This window comes from Vigna unguiculata, chromosome 7, assembly GCF_037176805.1.
Source record: "Vigna unguiculata cultivar grain cowpea cultivar isolate G323 ecotype 2 chromosome 7, ASM3717680v1, whole genome shotgun sequence".
Lineage (NCBI taxonomy): Eukaryota > Viridiplantae > Streptophyta > Magnoliopsida > Fabales > Fabaceae > Vigna > Vigna unguiculata.
Genome location: NC_140798.1, coordinates 1,872,025 through 1,892,974, shown reverse-complemented (window position 1 = coordinate 1,892,974; position 20,950 = coordinate 1,872,025). Strand labels below are relative to the sequence as shown.

At 27.9% G+C, this 20,950-nt stretch overlaps 3 protein-coding genes across 5 annotated transcripts; 1 reads left to right on the top strand and 2 right to left on the bottom strand.

The window, feature by feature from the left end:
• Window positions 1-1,155: 1,155 nt before the first annotated feature.
• On the top strand, window positions 1,156-5,154 carry LOC114192711 (nucleic acid binding / methyltransferase). Its single transcript, XM_028082500.2, has 5 exons — window positions 1,156-1,519; window positions 2,452-2,610; window positions 3,623-3,704; window positions 3,862-4,007; window positions 4,744-5,154. The coding sequence occupies exons 1-4, from the start codon at window positions 1,202-1,204 to the stop codon at window positions 4,005-4,007; spliced, it is 705 nt and encodes a 234-aa protein (XP_027938301.2). The 5' UTR covers window positions 1,156-1,201; the 3' UTR covers window positions 4,744-5,154.
• Window positions 5,155-5,558: 404 nt separating this feature from the next.
• Window positions 5,559-7,356, bottom strand: LOC114192712 (Adenine nucleotide alpha hydrolases-like superfamily protein). Of its 3 annotated transcripts, none has more exons than XM_028082504.2 (4): window positions 7,071-7,356; window positions 6,657-6,739; window positions 6,190-6,308; window positions 5,559-5,728 (listed from the first exon to the last, which is right to left on the bottom strand). In XM_028082504.2, exons 1-4 carry the CDS (start codon window positions 7,303-7,305, stop codon window positions 5,632-5,634), a joined length of 534 nt encoding a protein of 177 aa, XP_027938305.1. In that variant the 5' UTR covers window positions 7,306-7,356; the 3' UTR covers window positions 5,559-5,631. The 3 variants fall into 3 exon arrangements, with proteins under 3 accessions (XP_027938305.1, XP_027938302.1, XP_027938304.1); XM_028082501.2 differs by having other exon boundaries at window positions 6,657-6,763; window positions 7,071-7,349; XM_028082503.2 differs by having other exon boundaries at window positions 6,657-6,760; window positions 7,071-7,349.
• A 3,402-nt stretch (window positions 7,357-10,758) lies between these two features.
• LOC114190148 (MATH domain and coiled-coil domain-containing protein At3g58280-like) lies at window positions 10,759-12,806 on the bottom strand. The gene is made up of 4 exons (XM_028078930.2): window positions 12,580-12,806; window positions 12,300-12,445; window positions 11,899-12,053; window positions 10,759-11,751 (listed from the first exon to the last, which is right to left on the bottom strand). Exons 2-4 carry the CDS (start codon window positions 12,419-12,421, stop codon window positions 10,946-10,948), a joined length of 1,083 nt encoding a protein of 360 aa, XP_027934731.1. The 5' UTR covers window positions 12,422-12,445; window positions 12,580-12,806; the 3' UTR covers window positions 10,759-10,945.
• Between the last annotated feature and the right edge of the window lie 8,144 nt (window positions 12,807-20,950).

The following is a 20,950-nucleotide window of genomic DNA, read 5'->3' as shown; positions in this document are numbered from 1 at the left end:
ATTTAATAAAATTGGACCCTTCATATAAATTAACAAGGGTCTTCGATAATTGGATCGGGTACTATACTAATAATTATGGTACATTTCATTTTTCATCATAGTTGTCGTGTTTCTCCATTCAAGGCTATTTCAAAAATGAATATTCAAAGCTTACAGTTAATGCACTAAATGAACTTACCTTTGATATCAATCTTTGTAATACACTTTCAAAACCACAATATCAACTTATAATCATCATTTTTGTTATATATAATCATATTAGATATAATATAACAATATTGTACTTGCAAATTTTATCCAATATATAGTAATTATTAAAATTCAAAAATATATAATTTTAAGGCTTAAATACCTTTTTCGTAGTGTTTGTTGCATATGGTTCTAATTTTGACAGAATGTTTAAAATAGTCATCATTTTGACCGAATATTTAAAATGATCATCATTTTCACAATTCCTGTTTTACTTGGTCCTTTTATGTTATGTTGTTTAAATCAGTAAGGGAGCACTGTACATGTGATATTGTTTGTATTACGTTGCATTGGAGTGTGTTACGTGTACTGTACACCGTTACTGATTTAAATGGTGTCACACAAAAAAGGACCAAATAAAACACGAATTGCATGATGACCATTTTAGGCATTCGGTAAAAATAAGAACCATTTTAAACATTCTGTTAAAATGAAAACCATCCACAACAAATACTACGAAAATGAGGACGAAAAAGGTATTTAAAGCCTAATTTTAATTACACCAACCACATTTTTCTCAACAATACATAACAAAAAACGAAAATGATTGCTTACATCTGTTTACTAATTTAATTATTATTATTATTATTATTATAAATATTACTTTCGAAAATATATGAATAATTTGAGATTATAATATATAATACAGTAAATTTCATTCATTATTTAATTCCTTTATATAACATTATTAAACTCTATTTAGACATTGTACTTAAATATTTAATATAATTTTAACTCTTAAATATAATTTTACAAAAAAGTTCCTATTAAAATATAATAATAATAAAATAAATATCTTAATAAAGTTAAAAAAAAAGCCGGCTAGTTTCATGTTGGTTCGGTTTGGATCCGATGATTTCAAACCCGAACCCGAATCGGATAATGTATTAGCTTGTATTCGAATCCCTACTAACCTCTTCGCCAACTCTTCCTCCCACACCAGATTAGAGCAATGACGGACCAACTCCAACTGAACCCTAACTCGGTGGCCGGACTCACTGAGTCCTCGGCGCCCTCCGACGATGATGAACCCTCTCTCAGCTCCCACACTCTCGCCGCTCTCAAGGAATTCCTCGCCGAGCAGCAGCGTCAGTCCGACGCGGAAGAAGGGTCCGAGGTTTCTCTCGTGTCCGAGAATTGGAATTTGAGCCAGTTCTGGTACACTCCAGAAACAGCGAAAACCGTGTCCGAGGAAGTTCTCACTCTCTGCGGTGGCGTCCACGCTCGCGTTGCCTGCATTGCTTGCCCTACTCTCTATGTTTATCTCAAGGTTTGTTTTTGCTCCTCTGATATTGTAATTTTATTTTTATTTTTCTTCTAATTAGTAAATGGGTTTACCTTTTTGTTTGAGTGTGAGTGGTTGGGATTACCGATCACGATTTTGGTATGAAATTTGCATGATAGTTGAAAAGTTATTGAGCATTGTCTTAAGAGATTGGATTACGTATGAAGTTTGCTTAGAACAAGTTTACTTGGTTCCAGTTGAAATGAACTTAGATTCTTTAAGTCTGATCTCATGTTCGAGGTTGATTGTTGCGCGTGAAAAAATTGTAACTGCAGGAAGACTCTTCTAGAGATAGTGAGTGAGGTTTTTCCGAGAAGATTACTCAGGTGCTAAGTCTGGACATTTTGGAGCAATAACATGATTACCCAAAAAATATATGAAGGTTGTTGTGGTCCTGGTTTAATTTGTAATATAAAAAGTCTCAGTGTAGAAAATGTTTGGAATTTCAAATCCTTATAGGTGGAGGTAGTTTATTTGTAATGCATTGAATCATGTATTGTTATTTATCATAAATTTGTGAACTTTTATGATAATTATTTAATAAGTAATACTTGAGATGTTATCTAATTTGTTGACAGAGTAAAAATCTTTACACTAACACAGTCTATGAAAATTAAGCTCATTTGAGACTGGTAAAGAGACGAAGAAGGCCTCATTTTCAGCAATTAGTCTTATCTAATGACTTCAATTAGAATACACTGACAGTATATATTTTTTACTCGTTCATACTATCATACATTTGTCAAATGCATGCACGATAAGATTTTTCATTTTTTTATAAGACTTTTAAAAATCATATTTAGAGTGTTTTCTAGTTTCTAATTAGTTGACAATGTTAAAAGATATTGTATGAAAATTATAATCCATTGGATTTGCTTTTGCTCTAACATTCTCTTTTTCCTTTCTTCAATCTTCAGCAAATGAATCCTGATGCTACTGTGCAACTTCTTGAGTACGACAAACGTTTTCAGCAATATGGAAGTGATTACACATTTTATGACTACAATCTTCCTGATGAAATACCATCAGAATTGAAACATTCCTGCAAAATTGTAGTTGCAGATCCTCCTTACTTGGTGAGAATTAATTGCTGACGTATTACTTTGTAAATTGGCGTCTTCTGTATCTTTTGCTTCCATTTCTGTCAATTGCTTTGTACTTCACAGAAACTATAAATGGTTCGATTGGCTGAGGATAAATTGATCAAGTCTTTTTCTTGTGAAAAATGATTTTTTTTTAACTTAAGTGTGCAAGTTGTTAAAAGAGTTTGAACTGTATACCTTAATTAAGTTGGATTCCTCCATCTCTGGTATACCTTTTCCCCATCGTCTCCTGATTAAAGTAATAACAGTACTGTGGTATGAAGCAGATATTCCTCCCCTGTACGTTTGATTGCAATTAGAAATCAATATGCAGCTAGTCTTTTATTTTGCTTCATAGAAAATTATGCCGTGTTGGACAAACCAAAGGCCGTGCTGTACGGTGCATTCCTTAACATCTCTTTTCAATGAGTTGAATTGCATGTTTCATGGATACATAGGTTTCTATATCTCATTGTGAACTAATTTAAAGCCTGTTTCGTGTATTCACAGCTTCTGGCAATGAATCACCAGTCTGCTTTATTTTTCCGTAACTGACTTTTGTATTTGTACTTGTTACTAGAAGAGGAACCCACAATGCAAGATTAAAAGAAAATCTGGTGTTATTTAAGACATGTCAAACCTTCTCTCCTTCCATCCTAATCTAAAGAAAAAAAGTTAGATTACTGCCTAAAGATTCATTTGGGTGAATAGCTTGACCAGAGATAAAAAAAAATCAGTCTTGAACCAGTATCGTAATCCCCGAATAATTTCTTCTAAGAAGTTCATCCAAATAGCTCCAAAATCTAGGAATAGGAGTGAATGTAATTGGTGAGCCTTTGTTATTCAATTTGTAATGGAATTTTTGTCCCTTTGGTGGTTGGGGTTGGGGTGGGGAGATAGAAAAGACATCAAGTGTGAGGCTATTAGACTGGCAGTATACAGTACTTCCACCTTAAAACATAGTGACATAACTAATGATTTTCTTGACGTAATTATTTGGTAGTAGAGCAAAGAGTGCTTGGAGAAAGTTGCTGAAACGATTCGTCTGCTCATACAACCTGGAGAGTCATTTGTGCTTCTGCTGACAGGTATCAATGAATTTTATCATATTGTGCTTTTATCATTTCTCTAAAAATGATAATTTACTTGTAATGTTTATGACGAAATGATCAGTCTGAAGAATTACTAAGAAATATAACTGTATCCGTTGTTGGGTATTGTAATTTTTGTATTACACTTTTGTAGGGGAAGTGCAGAAAGAAAGGGCAGCAGAGATCTTGGGCCTGTATCCTTGTGGATTTAGGCCTCAGCATTCCAGCAAACTTGGAAATGAGTTTCGGTTGTTCTCTAACTATGACCCCGAAACGAGACTAGGAGGGTGGGAAAAATAGGTACATACTTTTCCTTTGGTTGCCTTGCCTTTCATGTCTCTGATTACATGTCTGTGTAAAGATTCGGATAAATGTGTTCTCAGTCTCTGAAAATTTGGTCAAAGTTAATTTTAGTTCCTTTATTTTAAAAGCGGTGATTTTGAAGATTTTATTCTTGACTTCATTGCCTTGAACGTGGACGAAATCCATTACATTTTAGAAAATACAAGAACCAAACAAACATTTACAATACTAAAATAATAAATTTGTATATATATTTTAAATTTTCCTAATTTGGTTGTACTCTTTCAAAAATTGTCTTATTTTTATGTATCTCATTTTTAAAATTCTCCACTCAATAGTCGTGAAAGTGGTTATAAACTTATATAATTAACATTTAATGACAGTTATAAATCGTCACAAGAATCACTTTAAAGGATCAGAAGTAAAGTATCTCCAAATTAAAGGGAAGAAAATAAGATAATTTTTTTAAGGGTTAAAGCCAAATTTGAAAAAAAGTTATAAAATTATGCCAATTTTTGAAGCACATCTTACCCTTAAGTTTAATATATTTCCCCTCTATAGCTGGTCAGAAACTCAATTTCATCCCATATGTTCTATAAGGAAGGTGCATATGAGAGTGAGTGTAGAATAAATTATATTCTATAAGGAATGTGCATATGAAAGTGAGTATAGAATAAATTGTGGTCCATTCGGGATTTTCCAATTTGAAAATGATAGTTGAAATATGATGTAGGTAGTAGGTGTATGAAGCTGCAGTTGCATATATTATGACGTTGGGTTGATTGGATGATCATGTTTGCCACTACAAAGACATTGAAGTTATTCTGCTAGAAATTTTGATAGAATGTCAACGTTTCTGTGGATTGATATCAGCCTCTAGGCAACAAGTGTATTTGAATTTTTCAGATAATTGTCCAATATATTTTCCATTTGTCTCAATTTCTTGCAAGAGGCACAGTTTTGGGTCGTGTTAGATTTCTGATATTTGCAAGTTGAGGTAAGTCTTTGACTATTGTGAATGACAGCAGCATGTGCTGCCAAGGGCAATTTCGCTATGGAATCTAGTTGTGTGGTTCGGCAAGGATTTTTGTTCAACATCATTTTAATTTGAAGTGATTTATAGTAGTTTGTCAACAGTTCATAATTGACTCTGTTGCACAAAACAAAATATTGTTCCTAGATGTCAGCATTGAATTAGGGATGCTTGTATACTACGTTTTCTTTTCTCTTATATCAAGTTGCAATGATGATTGCAAGAAAGTTATTTATACTCTATTTTAAAAGATGAGTATAAAGTCCCATGAAGACTTTTTATATATTTTATCTATATTTTATATGAAGACAAAGATGAGTATAAAGTCCCATAAAGACTTCAGGACATTTTTGGCAGGCTAGTGTAGCTTTCATGGCAAATCCAAATTTAGTTCTTCATTCATTTTCAACGGTAAAACTATGTGAAATGATATTTTGGGAGCTATTTAAATATTTTAGTACAAAATAAAGGAGCACCATCTAAATTATTCTAATGCAGATAAAATTAAAAGATGGTTTCAGAGAAAAAGAAAATTAAAAACATTTTTATTCATCATTAAACATAGGCTGAAGAGACTGGAAATTAGGGTTACTGCTTTTTGTTTTGCTCTGGAGGTGGTTTCACAATAAGGACGGGTGTTCTTGCATGATGTGCACAGTAATCACTCACACTTCCAAGAAGTGTCCTGCAACCAAATGTACACATACATAGAATCATCACTCTTTCAAAGAAAATCAAAATTAATCTATGAATAAACTTAAATAAATGAAAGGATAAATATAGATAGTAATAATTGACATTTTAAATTTCAGTGAAGTTTTACATTGAACGAGTTCCACCTTGATTTTTAAAAGATTTTCTTTTAGATCAAATTGATTATTACTTTATAATATCATACTACTTTGATCAAAAGCACTAATAAATTACAAAACATGTCACATTAGTCAAAATGAATGTCAACATCCCCAGTATAAAAAAATGAAGAAAATTGAAAAAGTACCAATGTGGATTGGTGTATGAAGAAGAAAACTGTAAAAGAATATTTTTTTAAACTAAAAAAAAAACACTCAAAATGTAACATATAAATAAGAGATGAAAACTGTATTTTAACCTAAAAAAAGTATTTGCAAGGGCAGTAATTCAAACCTTTTGAGGGCACCAAGGCCACGACTCCCCAAAACAAGAAGATTAACTTGCATTTGTTCTGCTGCTTCACATATCATCTCCCTTGGATCTCCATTCAGAATCATGCTTTCTGCTTTCACCTGCATTTTCATCCTCATTCATGGAACATTATTATGTAATATTCTAAGTTCAGAGATCAAAATAAAATACAAAATTGTGTTTCAATCAAATCAAATGCATTTTAAGTATAATTTATATTCTTGTAGGAACTCAAAATTGGTCTTTTTTTCTTTAATTTTTTTAGAAAACAAAAACTTATTATGATTTCTGATATGTTTTGAGTAAATTTACTTTAAAAAATGTTTATTTAAAAGACACATTAATTTCTGTTTGTGTAATAGTATCTCTACTCATCAAAATTTTGTTAATCAATAATTAGTGTTAAAAATAAAAGTTTTGGCAAGGTAATGAGACAATTAATTAATTACCAGCTTATTATGACACATTTTCAATGCCCTTGAGAGAACAGATGCTGATTGTTCTTCTTGTGCTTTCTTCACTGAATCCACCACTACATTTGCAGGATAAAATGCTGCTAAAGCCACCATAAAAATCATATATTTTCTCCAAAAAATACACTCCAACAAAAAACACACACATATTTTATTCTTTTGCCTTTGAAATACACTTTTATTTTTCTTAATTGCTAGTCCTATTTACTTTAGGAATCACTTAAAAACAACAACATGACAATATAAACAAACCTAATAACACAATCGAAAAAAAAAAAGCACAACAACATAGTCAAAATATAAACAAATATTATTTTTTAAGAAATCAAAGATAAATTAATAAATACTTGAAAGACATGGATAAATTAATATATAGGGAATGAAAATAACCAGCTCCACCAGGTCCAACTGGGTAAACAAAGTTTTGAACTTTAGGTTCAACATGAACCAGAATCACCATGCCCTCATTTTCCTCTGTTGCTTCTCCCACAGTAGCCATGGCAGTGAAGAGGTTATCAATGGCCCATTTCAGAGCATAGAAGCTTCCATCACTCTCATCCACACCAACCATCACCTTCATCCTCATCCTTCGTTGTTCTTGTTCTGCTCCAACACTTTCTTCCATGGCTTTTCCTCGGTTTATCACTAACAGTTCAATCCTTCTATCACCATATTTATAATTCTATATCATCTTATTCTCACGGTTTTGCCCCTCACACTTTGCTTCTTCTGAGGTTTTTGTGTCGTTTTCCTCATGCAAATGTTTGAGACTTGGCAGCTCCACAGTCCATGTTTGCAAGACAGGTGAATACGTGTAAACCTTTTACATCAATGCTGCCATGCCCTTCATGCACAAATCTTCAATGTCATCATTATTCACTTCTATTATTGAAAAAAAGAGAGATAATTTTTTTAAGAATAATTCAATATACACAAAAACTTATTTATAATATATAAATTTGTCTCACATATTATATTATATTATATATATATATATATATATATATATATATATATATATATATATATATATATATATAACATAATACTCATTAGCAACTAATTTAATTTAGTGATAAATTTAAATAATAATTTATAAAATAAAAATTTATTAATTATTAAAATAATAATTATTATAAATATAAACTATAATTATTTCTAAATTGATTTTTAAAATTAACAATGATCACTAAATATTAATTATGAAAGTTTTTGTTATTAAATAAACTGGTTTTTAAATTAGTCTTTAATTAATTAATTAATAAATAATTATAAATTTTTATTTATAATTATTTTAATAAATAATAATTTTTTATTTTATAAATAAGTATTTAAATTGGTTAATAAAATTTTTTGTAATATATATATATATATATATATATATATATATATATATATATATTTTTTTTTAATGTTAATAAATAATAAATATTGTAACAAGAGATTTGAAAAGATTTTTAAACCTAACTGTACAAACTTGTAAAATGAGATTCCCATGTAAATATACTTTATTTATTATAAATGTGAAATTTCTAACATATTTTTATTGTATTATTTGTTTTACAAATTTATTTCTATTTTTTCAATTTCAAATCACTGGTAACATTATTTTTGTTTAAGAAAATAAGTCATTTAATCTTTTTATACTTTTAAGTGACAATTCTTTATTCTCACACAATTGTAAAAAAGTTACGGTTAAAAAATATACACTTGGTCAAATTTCATTGATAATATTTAAAATTTATAGGTAAACTAAAATTATAATAGTAAAATTTTCGTTAATAAATTTTATTGACGCATCAAAAAATTTGTATGTAATTACTAATTATTAAAAAAAATTGATAATTTTTTGTTAATAATTATTATTTATTAGTCAATATTCATTAGTAATTATCGATGAATTTTTTTGTCAATAAATATTTCGATTTGATTTTTTCTCATCTCTTTTTTTTTGTTAAGTTACCAGAATTATCATTGGTTCCTCCAGATCCATCATTGCCACCATTGACTCTCTTCATTCTCTTCCTTCTTCTCTCACTTTTCCTATTTTTTTTCCGTTGTTACCACCACCTCCATCATTGTTGTCATTCTACTTTCGCCGCTTCATTGATGTCGTTGTTGTCATTGATGTCGTTGATGCACCGTTTCCGACTCCTCACTTCTTTTCTTCCTCACCCACTTTCTTCTTCTTCTTCTCATCTTCTTTCTTCTTAATCTTCTCTTTTTTTTTTTCATACATATCTACTTAATTTATAAACACATTTCGTTAAATTGGATGAAAAATTTGGTACCCAATTTTTGTTTACAAATTTATCAACAGATTTTTCATTCGTAATCAAAATTGTACTTTACTGGTGTCTTTTAAGAAATTGAATTATCAATGAATTTTTCACAAAAATATCAAAGCATTAAATATGATCTCATTTTATTGTCAAATTGTATTAGAAAAAAATTCTTCTATGATACTAATTCTAAATTATCTATAAATTTTACCTATGAATTTTTATTGATAATTTAAATTTACCGATTGATTATTTCAATTAATAAAGTCTATCGATAAATGTTGTTTTACTGACAAATTTATTTTGTCAATAAAGATTTTACTATAATTAAATTTTTTTTGTAGTGGTAGATGAGATGTGATATGTGATATACTAAAATATTTTATATTTGATATAAATTTTCTTACTATGAAACTTTTAAAATTCATAGAAAAGTTACAAAAAGAAAAATCATTCATTATAATTTTTTTAGAGAAAATTTACAAGAAAATTTATATGAAATATTAACAATATTATAATAATAAAATTTAATGACGATTTTATATAAAATGATTATTGATATATTTTAAAAATTGGAAACTAATTAATTAACATTTAAAATACGAAAAACAAAATTAAATTTTAACAAGACAAAATAGAGGAGCGAACATATATCACCTTCATTATTCATCTTTTAGATGTGAGAATTATATAGACTAGATAATTTTGTGTGTTGAAAGAATTAACAGTATCCATCATTTATATCAGCAATAAAGAAAAAATAAATGATTTGGGATCATAATTGTTGCTCCTACTGTTTAAAGATATAAATGGCATAGATATTATGAAAAATAAATTTTAAAATAAATATTATTTAATTTGTAATATAATAGTTACCTTTTATTATGTATATTTAATAATATTAATGATAAAAGTTAGAAATAAATTAAAATTTAATTTTGCAAACAAACCAATAATGAATTAGCGTGAAAATTTTAATTTGTTTAAAGTTGTTTAATGATTTAAGAAAAATAAAAGCAGAATACTAATTTAGTTGACGTGATTATATAAATACCAGAGTTGACATTTATGAATAGAATAAGGACAAAAGAATATCATTCAAACAATAAATAACAAGATTATGACTCAAATGCAAAGTAAAAAACAACGACAGCATACGAGAAGACTTGGGAAGCAAGGAACTCGTAGTAGAAAGATATGATTATATATTTCACCAAAATAAATTATGAAAAATCAACACTTAATAACTCTTAAAATTATGAAAAATCACCACTTAGAAATTAAGTTAAGATTCAAAGAGGTTGTTTCACATTTAAAGTGTAATTTTTTTTTTGTTAACACATAATTATTTATGTGAAAAAACATATTCAAATGCAAATTTAAGAGAAATAAACATAAATCTTAATTTAGAGGATATTTGAGTCATGCTTCCGTGCGTCGGCAGATATGTTTTTCTTCTCTTCTATTTGCACCCATGAAACTCTAAGCGCACCCCTCTCTCTTTCCAAAATCCTCCGCTAGACATCTATTCTATAAACCACTAATTACATCAAGAAAATAAAATATAAAATCATCCTAATTATGAACCCAATAAATATAAAACAAACAAAATAAGATTATTTTTGAAAGTAATAATAAAAAATTACCCTGTCTAAATAATTTTGACAATGATGATATTTATCGTATTCTTTTATTTATTTTGATCTATTTACTAAATTTTTACAACTTTATCGTAAAATATGGTGTATCATTTTAAGCGGTAATCAAAAAGTCATCTTCAAATGTAATCATAAGACAAAAAAAAAAAGTACATCTACACATTAATCAAATTTGAACTGAACAAAAAATTTAGCCAGCTTCGTACGAAAGCCACTAACATTGTTCCAACATAATTTGTACAAATCTAGAACTGAAAAACTTTGTGCACGAGCCTCATCAAAAACCAGTTCATCATCATCATATACACATATCAAACAGTTTGCACTAAAACATAGCATATCCAATTGGAGAATTCGTATCCATCTCATTGAAACCTCTTCTTACTTCTGATAACTCTCTTCTTGAAACCTCAAATTGTCTTTCAGCAGCAGCAAGTTCCCCTCTCAGTCTCTTCATTTTTATCTCCAAACCAACCACAGTGTCTTTGAGTTTCTTCAATTGCTTTGCTTTTTCCATGTAAGCTTTCAAACCCAATGCTGATTGAACATATGGCTCAAGCCATGCCAAGTCAAAGCCCGAGGATTTCACAAGTTCCTTCCACAAATCATGAAGATTCTTTATGTCTTTTTCAGTCATATCTTTAACCCTTTTGGTCTTGAGAAAGTGCAGAACTTGGGCTAATGATGCGAATGCCCATTGTCTGAACCTGCGAGTTCTCTCCTTCTGGCACTGTATAAGGTTTGGATGCCATATGCAAACCTCTTCCAGGAGTGGAATAAAGGCTTCTTCTTCTGCTGCTAAACTCTCCAAATCCACGACTTCTCTCAGTGTCAAACTGTTTGAACAACAACCATTTTGAGTTTCCCCTTCTGCTGAACTGGATCCTGAGGTTCTTGGACTGATGCTGTCCGAGGATGTTTCTGTTGCTTGACCACCTGAGGAAGAGTCATGAGAGGGAGAACAGTTTGGGTGAACCTGAATGTTGGGTGCTAAATCCGAGACACAGATGTGTGCCTCAATGATGCAGGTGTTCCTCACAAGATATCCTTGGTTATGGTTGTAGAAATCACTTAGATTCAAGAAAAATGAACCCCAGCTACGATGTCCCCCATTGAACTTCTGCTTGGTCTCTGAAAATCATCACAAGAATCGGTTTTCTCAACAGAAATACACCAGCAAGAAATGTTAAAAACTCAATTAACTCAACCCACAAAATCGATTTATAAACTATGCATCTCCATCCACCGAATCAACTAAAAATTCGACAACTTGAGTACCTTTTTCGATTGATTTGTTGTTGTCCACTTGGTTGATGAGAACCAACTTGAAGAACGTGTTTCTGCTCCATCCGTACGGTGGTAAAGAATCAGCAACCATCAAATACACTGAAAAATGGTTCACATCACTCCTCAGTGGATGCACAAGGATCCTCCTGTGACATCATGAAAATTAATTCATAGAAACAAAGGTTCATGAATATCTTTCTGTCATCACAGCAAAGAAATAAAGTGAAGGATGAGGTTCAGTTTTTCTTTTTCTTTCCTTTACTCGTCATGTATCATCACCATGTGATCTAAACTTTTCGGTGCTTGTTTTCAATTTGGTGAGGCTATGTAATGCGGTTATTATGAAAAGAACAGAAGTCTGAAGCAGTCAAAGGTTTATCATTTTCACGTACCATGTACAGCCCCGGATTTTGAAAGGCTTGGACTTCAATTTCATGATATTTTGTTTGGAGAAATCCTCAATTCTCCATGAGAACTTCTCAAAGTCAACACTTCTGTTCAATTCATTCACCATTCCGGTATGTTCATCTGGTGCCGCCTGTAATCACAAACGAAAAAAAAAATGAAAGAAATCAATATTACAAGATACAAACAAAATAGCAAGAACATATACGTATACGTATACATATACATATATGTGTTATGGAAAACCCCAGAAGTTTATATACTCACAAAGATCCTGTAAAAGGTTCTGCTGGTGCTGAGAAGAGAAGGAGATCAAAGGCTTGTAGTCATGAATGCTTGTTATCACTTTGAGAGAAAGAGAAAGAGAGAGAGAAAGAGAGAGAATGCTTTTGAGAGAAAGAGAGAGAGAGAGAGAATGAAAAGCAAAGAGATATAAAATAATGGCACTATAGTCAAGTCAAATGCAAATAGGATGGTTTGGTGTAAGGAATCAGAAAACTGGGATTTTTAATGTGTAGAAATTTCAAACTGCAAACAGTTAAAGGAAACTGAACTGGAGGAGGCCACAACTTTATGAGGCACAAAGCTACGCTTATGAAAGTTCAAGGAAATGACATGGGAAGATATCATTTTTGGAGGTTCATTACTAGAAGTAATTTAGATTCTCTCCTGAGTTATTTTTGTGTTATCTCTATAATATGAACATTAATGATGTTTTAAAAAATATTAATTTCTTTTAACATATTAGTATTAATATATTTCGAAGCAGGGATGAAAACATGGATTTATATTAGAAATCTAAATGTGAGTTTAAGTTTCATCTCGAGTAAAAATAATAAAGTTGAACATCATATAAAGATGAAGGCTCATAAATTAATTGTTTTACTGTTTTGAATTAAGAATGATGTCAATCCCTTACATGTGGGTTAAGCTCATGTCTTATTGATGATGTATGTCCCTAGTAATCCTCTATCGAAACACTTGATAATTTACCCGTCCCCTTTAGGTTGAATGTGTAAGAGAGAACCCATACTTTTTTTTTGCAACCTAGTCAAACGCATTGTTATACCTATTAAATCTTATGAGTTAATGTTATTTATGATTAACGACTACATTTCTTATTACAATTTAATTTTGTATATATTTTTGCTCCCTATAAATACCACCTAGGTGCATGGGAATGACACAACAAAACAACCACAAACACTAGAGTTCTCTCCAAAGTGTTCTTCTTTTCTTCTTTATATTATCTTTAAGACATTGATGTTCATAAGGTTCGGAGATCCTTCGCTACACTTGATCGATTTGATGGGTTGTTATATCTTGGGAGAGAAATGCATATAATTTGAAACACATATGATTGTGTATTGTGTATTTGTATTACCTTGTGCAGTGGAGACGTTTTCTTTTTAAAGATAGCATCATGTGTACCTCAACCTAAACTTTTTCTATCCTTTCCTTGTTTTTTTTTTCTCTTATTGTTATTATAATTGTTGGATTTCTGATTAATATTCGTTGATTTATATATATGTCTTAGTATTATTATTATTTTAATAATTTTTATTATATTATTTTATATTTTTATCATTAATGGTAATATTTGAATAATCATTTTTCTAACAAGTTAAACTCATATCTTATTGATGTTGTATGTTCCGGTAATCCTCTCTTAAAATAGTTCACAATTTATCCGAATTTATCCGCCCGCTTTAGGTTGAATCTATAAAAGAGAATCCATACTTTTTTTTGCAACCTAGCGGACCACACACTGTTATCCCTATTTTTGAAGGCTCAACAAAAAATTAAAAGAAAAAAAGTCAGTATAGAATCCGAACTACTAGAGATGTTGCTTACAACAATCGTCTTCCAACGCTTATCTCTCTCCCTTTAAAAATACTTGATCATAGTTTTATATCTGTCACAATGAATCATGGTAGAGAGTATGCATATAATGTTATTAAAAACCAGTTCAATTGCTTTCAGGGAAGTCATAATCTGATCTCAAGAAAAGGTTTATTAAGTTAATTATGAGTGTGGCTTAAGCATTATGCAATATTAAAACCAAGTCAAAGCATGTACTGTTACAAATTATGTGTATTGAATAGTATAAAATTGAAAACACTGAGAAAATATAATTGGAAGATTTTGGACCATTAGATTTTAGGTGCTTGACATTTCAACTGCAGGCAAGTTTATAACTTAGTTTAGAACTCCTCCCTCATAAATTCTAACACACCAATCATTTTCTGTATATGATTCAGTCAACATTTCACTGGTACGTTTCTCTTTCACCTATATATCAAATCAAGTGATTTTTATTTCACATCTTTTTCTTTGGATTTTGATGGAGACGAAAATAAAGAATAGAGAATAACTAGATGCGAGGTCCCTTGAATTTGGACAAAAAGGAGAAAAGTAAACAAAACGTGAAAAAAATAATATTCATAGTGAATTTGATTAATGTGATGAAAAGATTAAATATGCATTCTTCACATGTTAAAAAAAAAAAATCTATTATAGTGAAATTTCTAACCTCACCTTACAAACCAGTTTTTTTTTTGTTGAATTAAGTTTAAAATTCATTTCTAACATGGTATCATAATCAAGTTAGAGTCTATCATAGTGAATTTTCTTAGATATTCAGTTCCATCCGCTATCAAACCGTTAACGGATCACCAATTTCTAGACTCATACACGAGATGTCTATATCTTAGTGAGGACGTCTATCGGAAGTCTCACATTGACTAAAGATAAAACAATTTCATTCTACATAAGTGGAGTGCAAACCTTACTTTTAAAATTAGTTTTGTGAGGTTGAGTTAGACTTTAAACTCCTCTTCTAACAAGATTTGATAACTTTATATTGAGATATTTTAAATAAAAAAAACATTAATATGGTGGAAAGAAATATGATGAAATCCATAATTTTGTTTTATTTATAATGGTTTTGGTAATATAACATCATTTAAAATTATGTAATATGAAATTTTAAACTTAGTAATTAAATTCATCTTTAAATGTTTAAAAGAAAAAAAAAATACTAACTACACTCTTTGTCAACATTCGAAATTATATTATTTAGTTTGAATTGTGCGAATTAATTCTTCAAGTATTATAAGAATAAAAATGTTATTAAATTATGTATATGTTTCATGCAACAATAAAAGTGTCTACCCTTATCACGAGTCAATAGTAAGTCCTTTTTTGAACATTATACAAATACCATTTTCCATGCACTTGCTTCATTTACTTTTTGTCTCCTTCTTTTGTCTAAAGGAGGAACATGTGAAATAAATCTTCCACCTAACCTTATAACTAAACTTATTCAGTATAATTATAACAGAAAAAAAATCATGAAATTAATTTTTTGTCACAATTTTTTTCGTATACGTTGAATTTATTTGATGGATTTTGAAACATAATTTTCCCGAATATGACTTTTTTTGTTCCATTTTAGTTATAAGTTTTAAAAATATGTTGTTGGGCATTCATTTTCAGAAAAATCGTTATCATGCGATTTGTCACTTTTATTTTCATTGTGCGACAAGGGAAAGTTATATTCACATTGATGTGAAAATTTATATTTAAGCTCAAGTATAATTAACTTATATTTTAACTTAGTTTTCTTATTTTAATTGTTTTAAATTTTAAAGCATTTCCTCGAATGTTGAAATCTAGTCAAACTTACTTAAAAAGTTTCCACGAATAACGTTTATTCCAATGTGAATAAAATAGAATATCATTTAAGTTACCAATATAGGATTAGGATTACACACTATTGTCCTGCTGATATAGAAAAACACATAATAAATAATTTTTTTTATAATAGTTAATTTGCTATTTATGATAATTTAAATATTTTTTTTTGGATGGTTTTAAAATTGACATAGATACAAATATATCAATTAAACAATCATCATATAACATTCATATTCAATGTTAATGATTTATAGTAAAAAGAGTTTTAAAAGGTAACCTGTACATTATTTTTGTCCTCCTTTTATACGTATATTAAGTTCGCAATCGATGTAGAAAGTATTTTTAAATGAAAAATGATTGACTTAATTATTTTTTTACTTGCATAATAACTTTATTTGCATAAAATCATATTTTTTAAACAAAAATTTTAAATGAAATCTCAGTGATATAGTAGGTACATAAACAGTTTTAAAGTTTAGTAAAAGTTAATGCATTTAACTATTATATTTAGTGAAAAAAAAATTTAATTCTTATAATTTTAATAGAGTATTTAATAACTTGGACTACATGTAAAATGATATTTACTAAATTTTCAATTATATTATTCAAAAAACATTTAGTACCATGTTTAGACGAGTTATTTTTTAAAGATTTAGGACGAAAAAAAATAAGTCTAAAATTAATTCCTTTATAAATTAATATGATCTTGTATATAAATTAATCTATAAAATAATTTTTATATGTAATTTTTTAAAATTTGTATTGTTTACTTATATGATAATTGTTTTTGAACAAGTCATATATGACTTAAGAGGCTGTTTCGACATTGTCACATGAACAAGTTGGTCCGATACTTCAGAAGCCATGTGACTCTTGACTCATCTTTATTACATTTTATATTTTGTTTATTGAAAATTACAAAATACTTGTTTATATTTATATTTTATTTTATAATTTTCAACAAATATCAACAACAATAAAATTATCTTTAGAAAGTCTGAGTTTTTGGTATAGTTTCCATGTAAAACAAAATAAGCACAGAGTTAAAGTATCATGTCAAACCAAAAAAAAAAACTTGTCGGAGGGCGACGAGAGTGTCAAAGTTACAGTACCAACAAGGTCACGTGTCCATTACTAAAATCATTCGATGACGCAGGTTGAATAGTCTTAGTATTTTTGAAATAATACATAATTTTTACTTAATTTTTAAAAGTGTTAAAATTAAAAATTGCTTTTTTATTAAATAATACCATTGAGAAATTAGTACGTTAAAGTAAAATTTGTTCTGTGATGTCCAACAAAAAAAATTAAAGTTCAAAGTCCGTAGTCTTTCGGTCATTTTTACAAATATCGAAATTAAAAATTAAAAGAAAGATGAGAAAAAATTATGCAGAAATATTTTTTTATATAAAAATATTTATTTATGTTGGATCTCTAATATTTCGAAGCATTTTATTTTATTTTTCTCTTCGCATTTTCTTCTTGTTTCTTTAGGTGATATCGAAGATAATGATGTTGTTGCTACGTGGTGTTTGCGAAAGTTTTGGAACTTATTTTTGCGGTCTAAATTGATAATTGTGAGTGTTACATGGTGCTGAAGACTTTTCTTTGTTTACATTGGATTTTGTGAATCCAAATACATTAATCGTAGGTGATTATATTTTTACTATAAAATTTAATGGTAATTGTTTTTAAAGATTTTAATAACAATAATTTATAAATGTTTTCAATAATTTTGTCTTAGGTATAATTATTGATTTGGTCCCTTAATTTTTTGAATTGGTCTAATTTAGTTTCCGAATTTTTGAAATGATCAATTTAGTCCTTGAGTTTTTGGAAGATGCAATTTGATATTCTTATTTTTTGAAGTGATTCAATTTAGTACCTACTGTTATATTTCAGTTAACGTCGTTTGTGCACTGGTGAGTGTCACTGTGCAATCAAATAAAAACATAAAAACGTGAGTAGAGTTGTTAATTGGGTTTGTTTGTTTGTTGGGTGTAGTCAACATTATTTTAGTCTCTTTTTTTATGTTTTCTTAATCATGTGTATTCAGTATGGTATTAAGATTAGTTGTTTAATTTGTTGTACAGTGTTCATCATTATACAAACAACGTGAACTGGAATATAATGTGAGATACTAAATTGATTAATTTTAAAAAATAAGAGTATCAAATTAAATCTTTCAAAAATTTAGAGACTAAATTAAACAAATTAAAAAAATTGGAGGAGAAAATCAATAATTATACCAAAAGTTTATTGTTGTTTACCGTTTTGTTTCGTATCAGCCAAAATTTTATTGTACCATTTTGGCTATGATTTTCATAACGACATGGTTATTATATGTAAATTAATATTGATATGTTTCTTATTTTAAATTTTGATTCAAGTTTAAATTAATTAAATTAAAAAAGAAAACATAAAAGTTTATGTCGGTTCTAAGTAGGTCTATGATAAATTGATATTGTCCATATCCACCCACGTGACAACGTTACTTAATATAAAATGTCAAAAATATTTGACATAAAAAAGCCTCTTTATAATATTCTTTCCTCAATATCTAGTTTTAATTTGCAACCATTTTCAGATATAAAACCTTTTAACAATATACCATATTAGTCAATTCATAATAAGGTAGTAGTTGTAACGAATACAAGTAGAAGACAAATACTAAAATAATGGTAAATTTTAATAAAATATTTTTTAAAACTATTAGTTGACTATTTATTTTGAAGTCATTATATTATTTTAATAATATTAAATATTTATTGGTATTATTATTTATGTAATTATTTACATATTAAAATATACATTTGCTCCCTATATTTGTTTAGTTGTCTCAATCCAGTCTTAATACTTTTTGTTTTCAATCAAATTCCGAATTTTATTAATTTTGTTCGATTTATTTTTTTTAGCAATGTTGTTTAAAATTAATGATAATGAATAATGACCATTACTTATTTTTTGTTTTTTTATTTTCTTTTAAATAACTTTTTTTAATTTTTTTAATTTTTGAAAAATGTGTACATGTAAATTCAACCATGTGGCACATGTAAGAGTCAATATTTTATATTGAATTTGTTCTTTATATTTGTTATTTTTGTTCAATTTAATCCCATATTTTTGTAAAATGAAATAATTTTATCTCTCTCCAAATTGAAACCCAAATTTAATTTTTATATAAATATTATAATAATATTTTTATTACATATTTTTTGTTTAGAGTTACAATTAGTTTAAAATTAGAACGAATATGGTAAGAAGGAGGAGTAACACCATTGATATAAAATTTATATAACATTCTTATAAAAATTAAAAATTTGGTCTCAATTTGAGAAGAGACAAAATGACTCCATTTAAAAAAAATGTGACTAAATTTTGAACAAAAATAATAGGACTAATTTGAATATAAATCATTGATTCTAACACGTGATACATTGCTAGATTTACATGTAAACACTTTTTTCAAAAATAGAAAGAATTAAAAATTAAAAAATAAATAAATAAACTATGAAGTGACACGTGATGGTCACAGTTCATCATTATTGATTATTTAAAAGACATTAGAAAAAAAATTTAAATTGAACAAAATTAACTAAAGTTGGATTGATTGAAAAAATATATATTAAAATTGAATTTACACAACTAAAAAAAGACTTTTAACCTTATTTTAATAACATAAAGAGTGATACTTTTAAGATTTAAATTAAAAAATAACAAACATAAATACTCAAAAAAAAAAAAAGCCGGTGTTTCGAGGTTTGAAAGGGGAATGTCTATCTTTGAATAATATGAATGGTTGAAGTTTAAAAAACTTACCTACAAAAAAAGTTTTCTTATAAAGAATATATATATATATATATATATATATATATATAAAATATGAATGAATTTATATGTAAATTTGTAGCTCTTGATAATAAAATTAAGTAACCAAAAATATATTTAATTATAAATAATTATTTTTATTAATTTAATATTCTATATACTTAGATATAGAATTCTTTAGCAGTATTGTTAAGTTTTCCTAAATAATGTTATTGATACACATTATTATGAATTTTGATATTTTGACTAAATTCACATTTCAAAATTCATCTATCATTTACCATCACACAAATATTTATTAAAAAATAAAATAAAATAAAAAATATATATCATCACACAAATATTTATTAAAAAAATAAATAAAAAATACAAAGTATAGAAAACAATACAAAAACCTGTAGTAAAAATTACGCTTCACCGAAATAGATAAGTTTTTAAACTAAGTTTGAGTTTGGTAGTTACACTGAAATACACTACTTTTTTCTTTATGCTTTCTTTTACTTTGAACACTTTTCAACAATGAAGTCCTGTTTGTGGAGCCACAGTGCCTCCAAAAGCATTTGATTGAGTTTTATGTGTTGTTTGTTTTTATTCAAAAGAAAGCAAAAATAATTATGCAAGCAACTTAATGCATCTTTAATTAATATTCATAATCAATTTGTTCATATATAGTCAATCAAAACTTTTAATCACTTCTCCATTTATTCTCATACTTTGTTTCTTAATATCTTGCATCTATTTCTTCACTTTCTAGATATTCAACAATTGTGTTGTGTGTATGTACAAACTATTTGTATAGTCAATAATATAAAAGGAATATGAAAATGTTAGGCTTTGACTCGTCTTATTCAATTATTTAATTGTTTTGGGATGTGATTCTATCATTATTTATAAATTAATTTTATAAAATCAAATAGAGTTAAAGTCTATTTTTTATAAGAACCTTTATTATTTGTTAAATTTATTATATTTCATCTCACCCTTAATATATATATATATATATATATATATATATATATTAACTTGAAAATATGTATTAGAGATTTGATAAAGATAAGATGAATTTAAAAACTGCTCTTATAAAATTATGAAAGATTAAAATTCATTATTT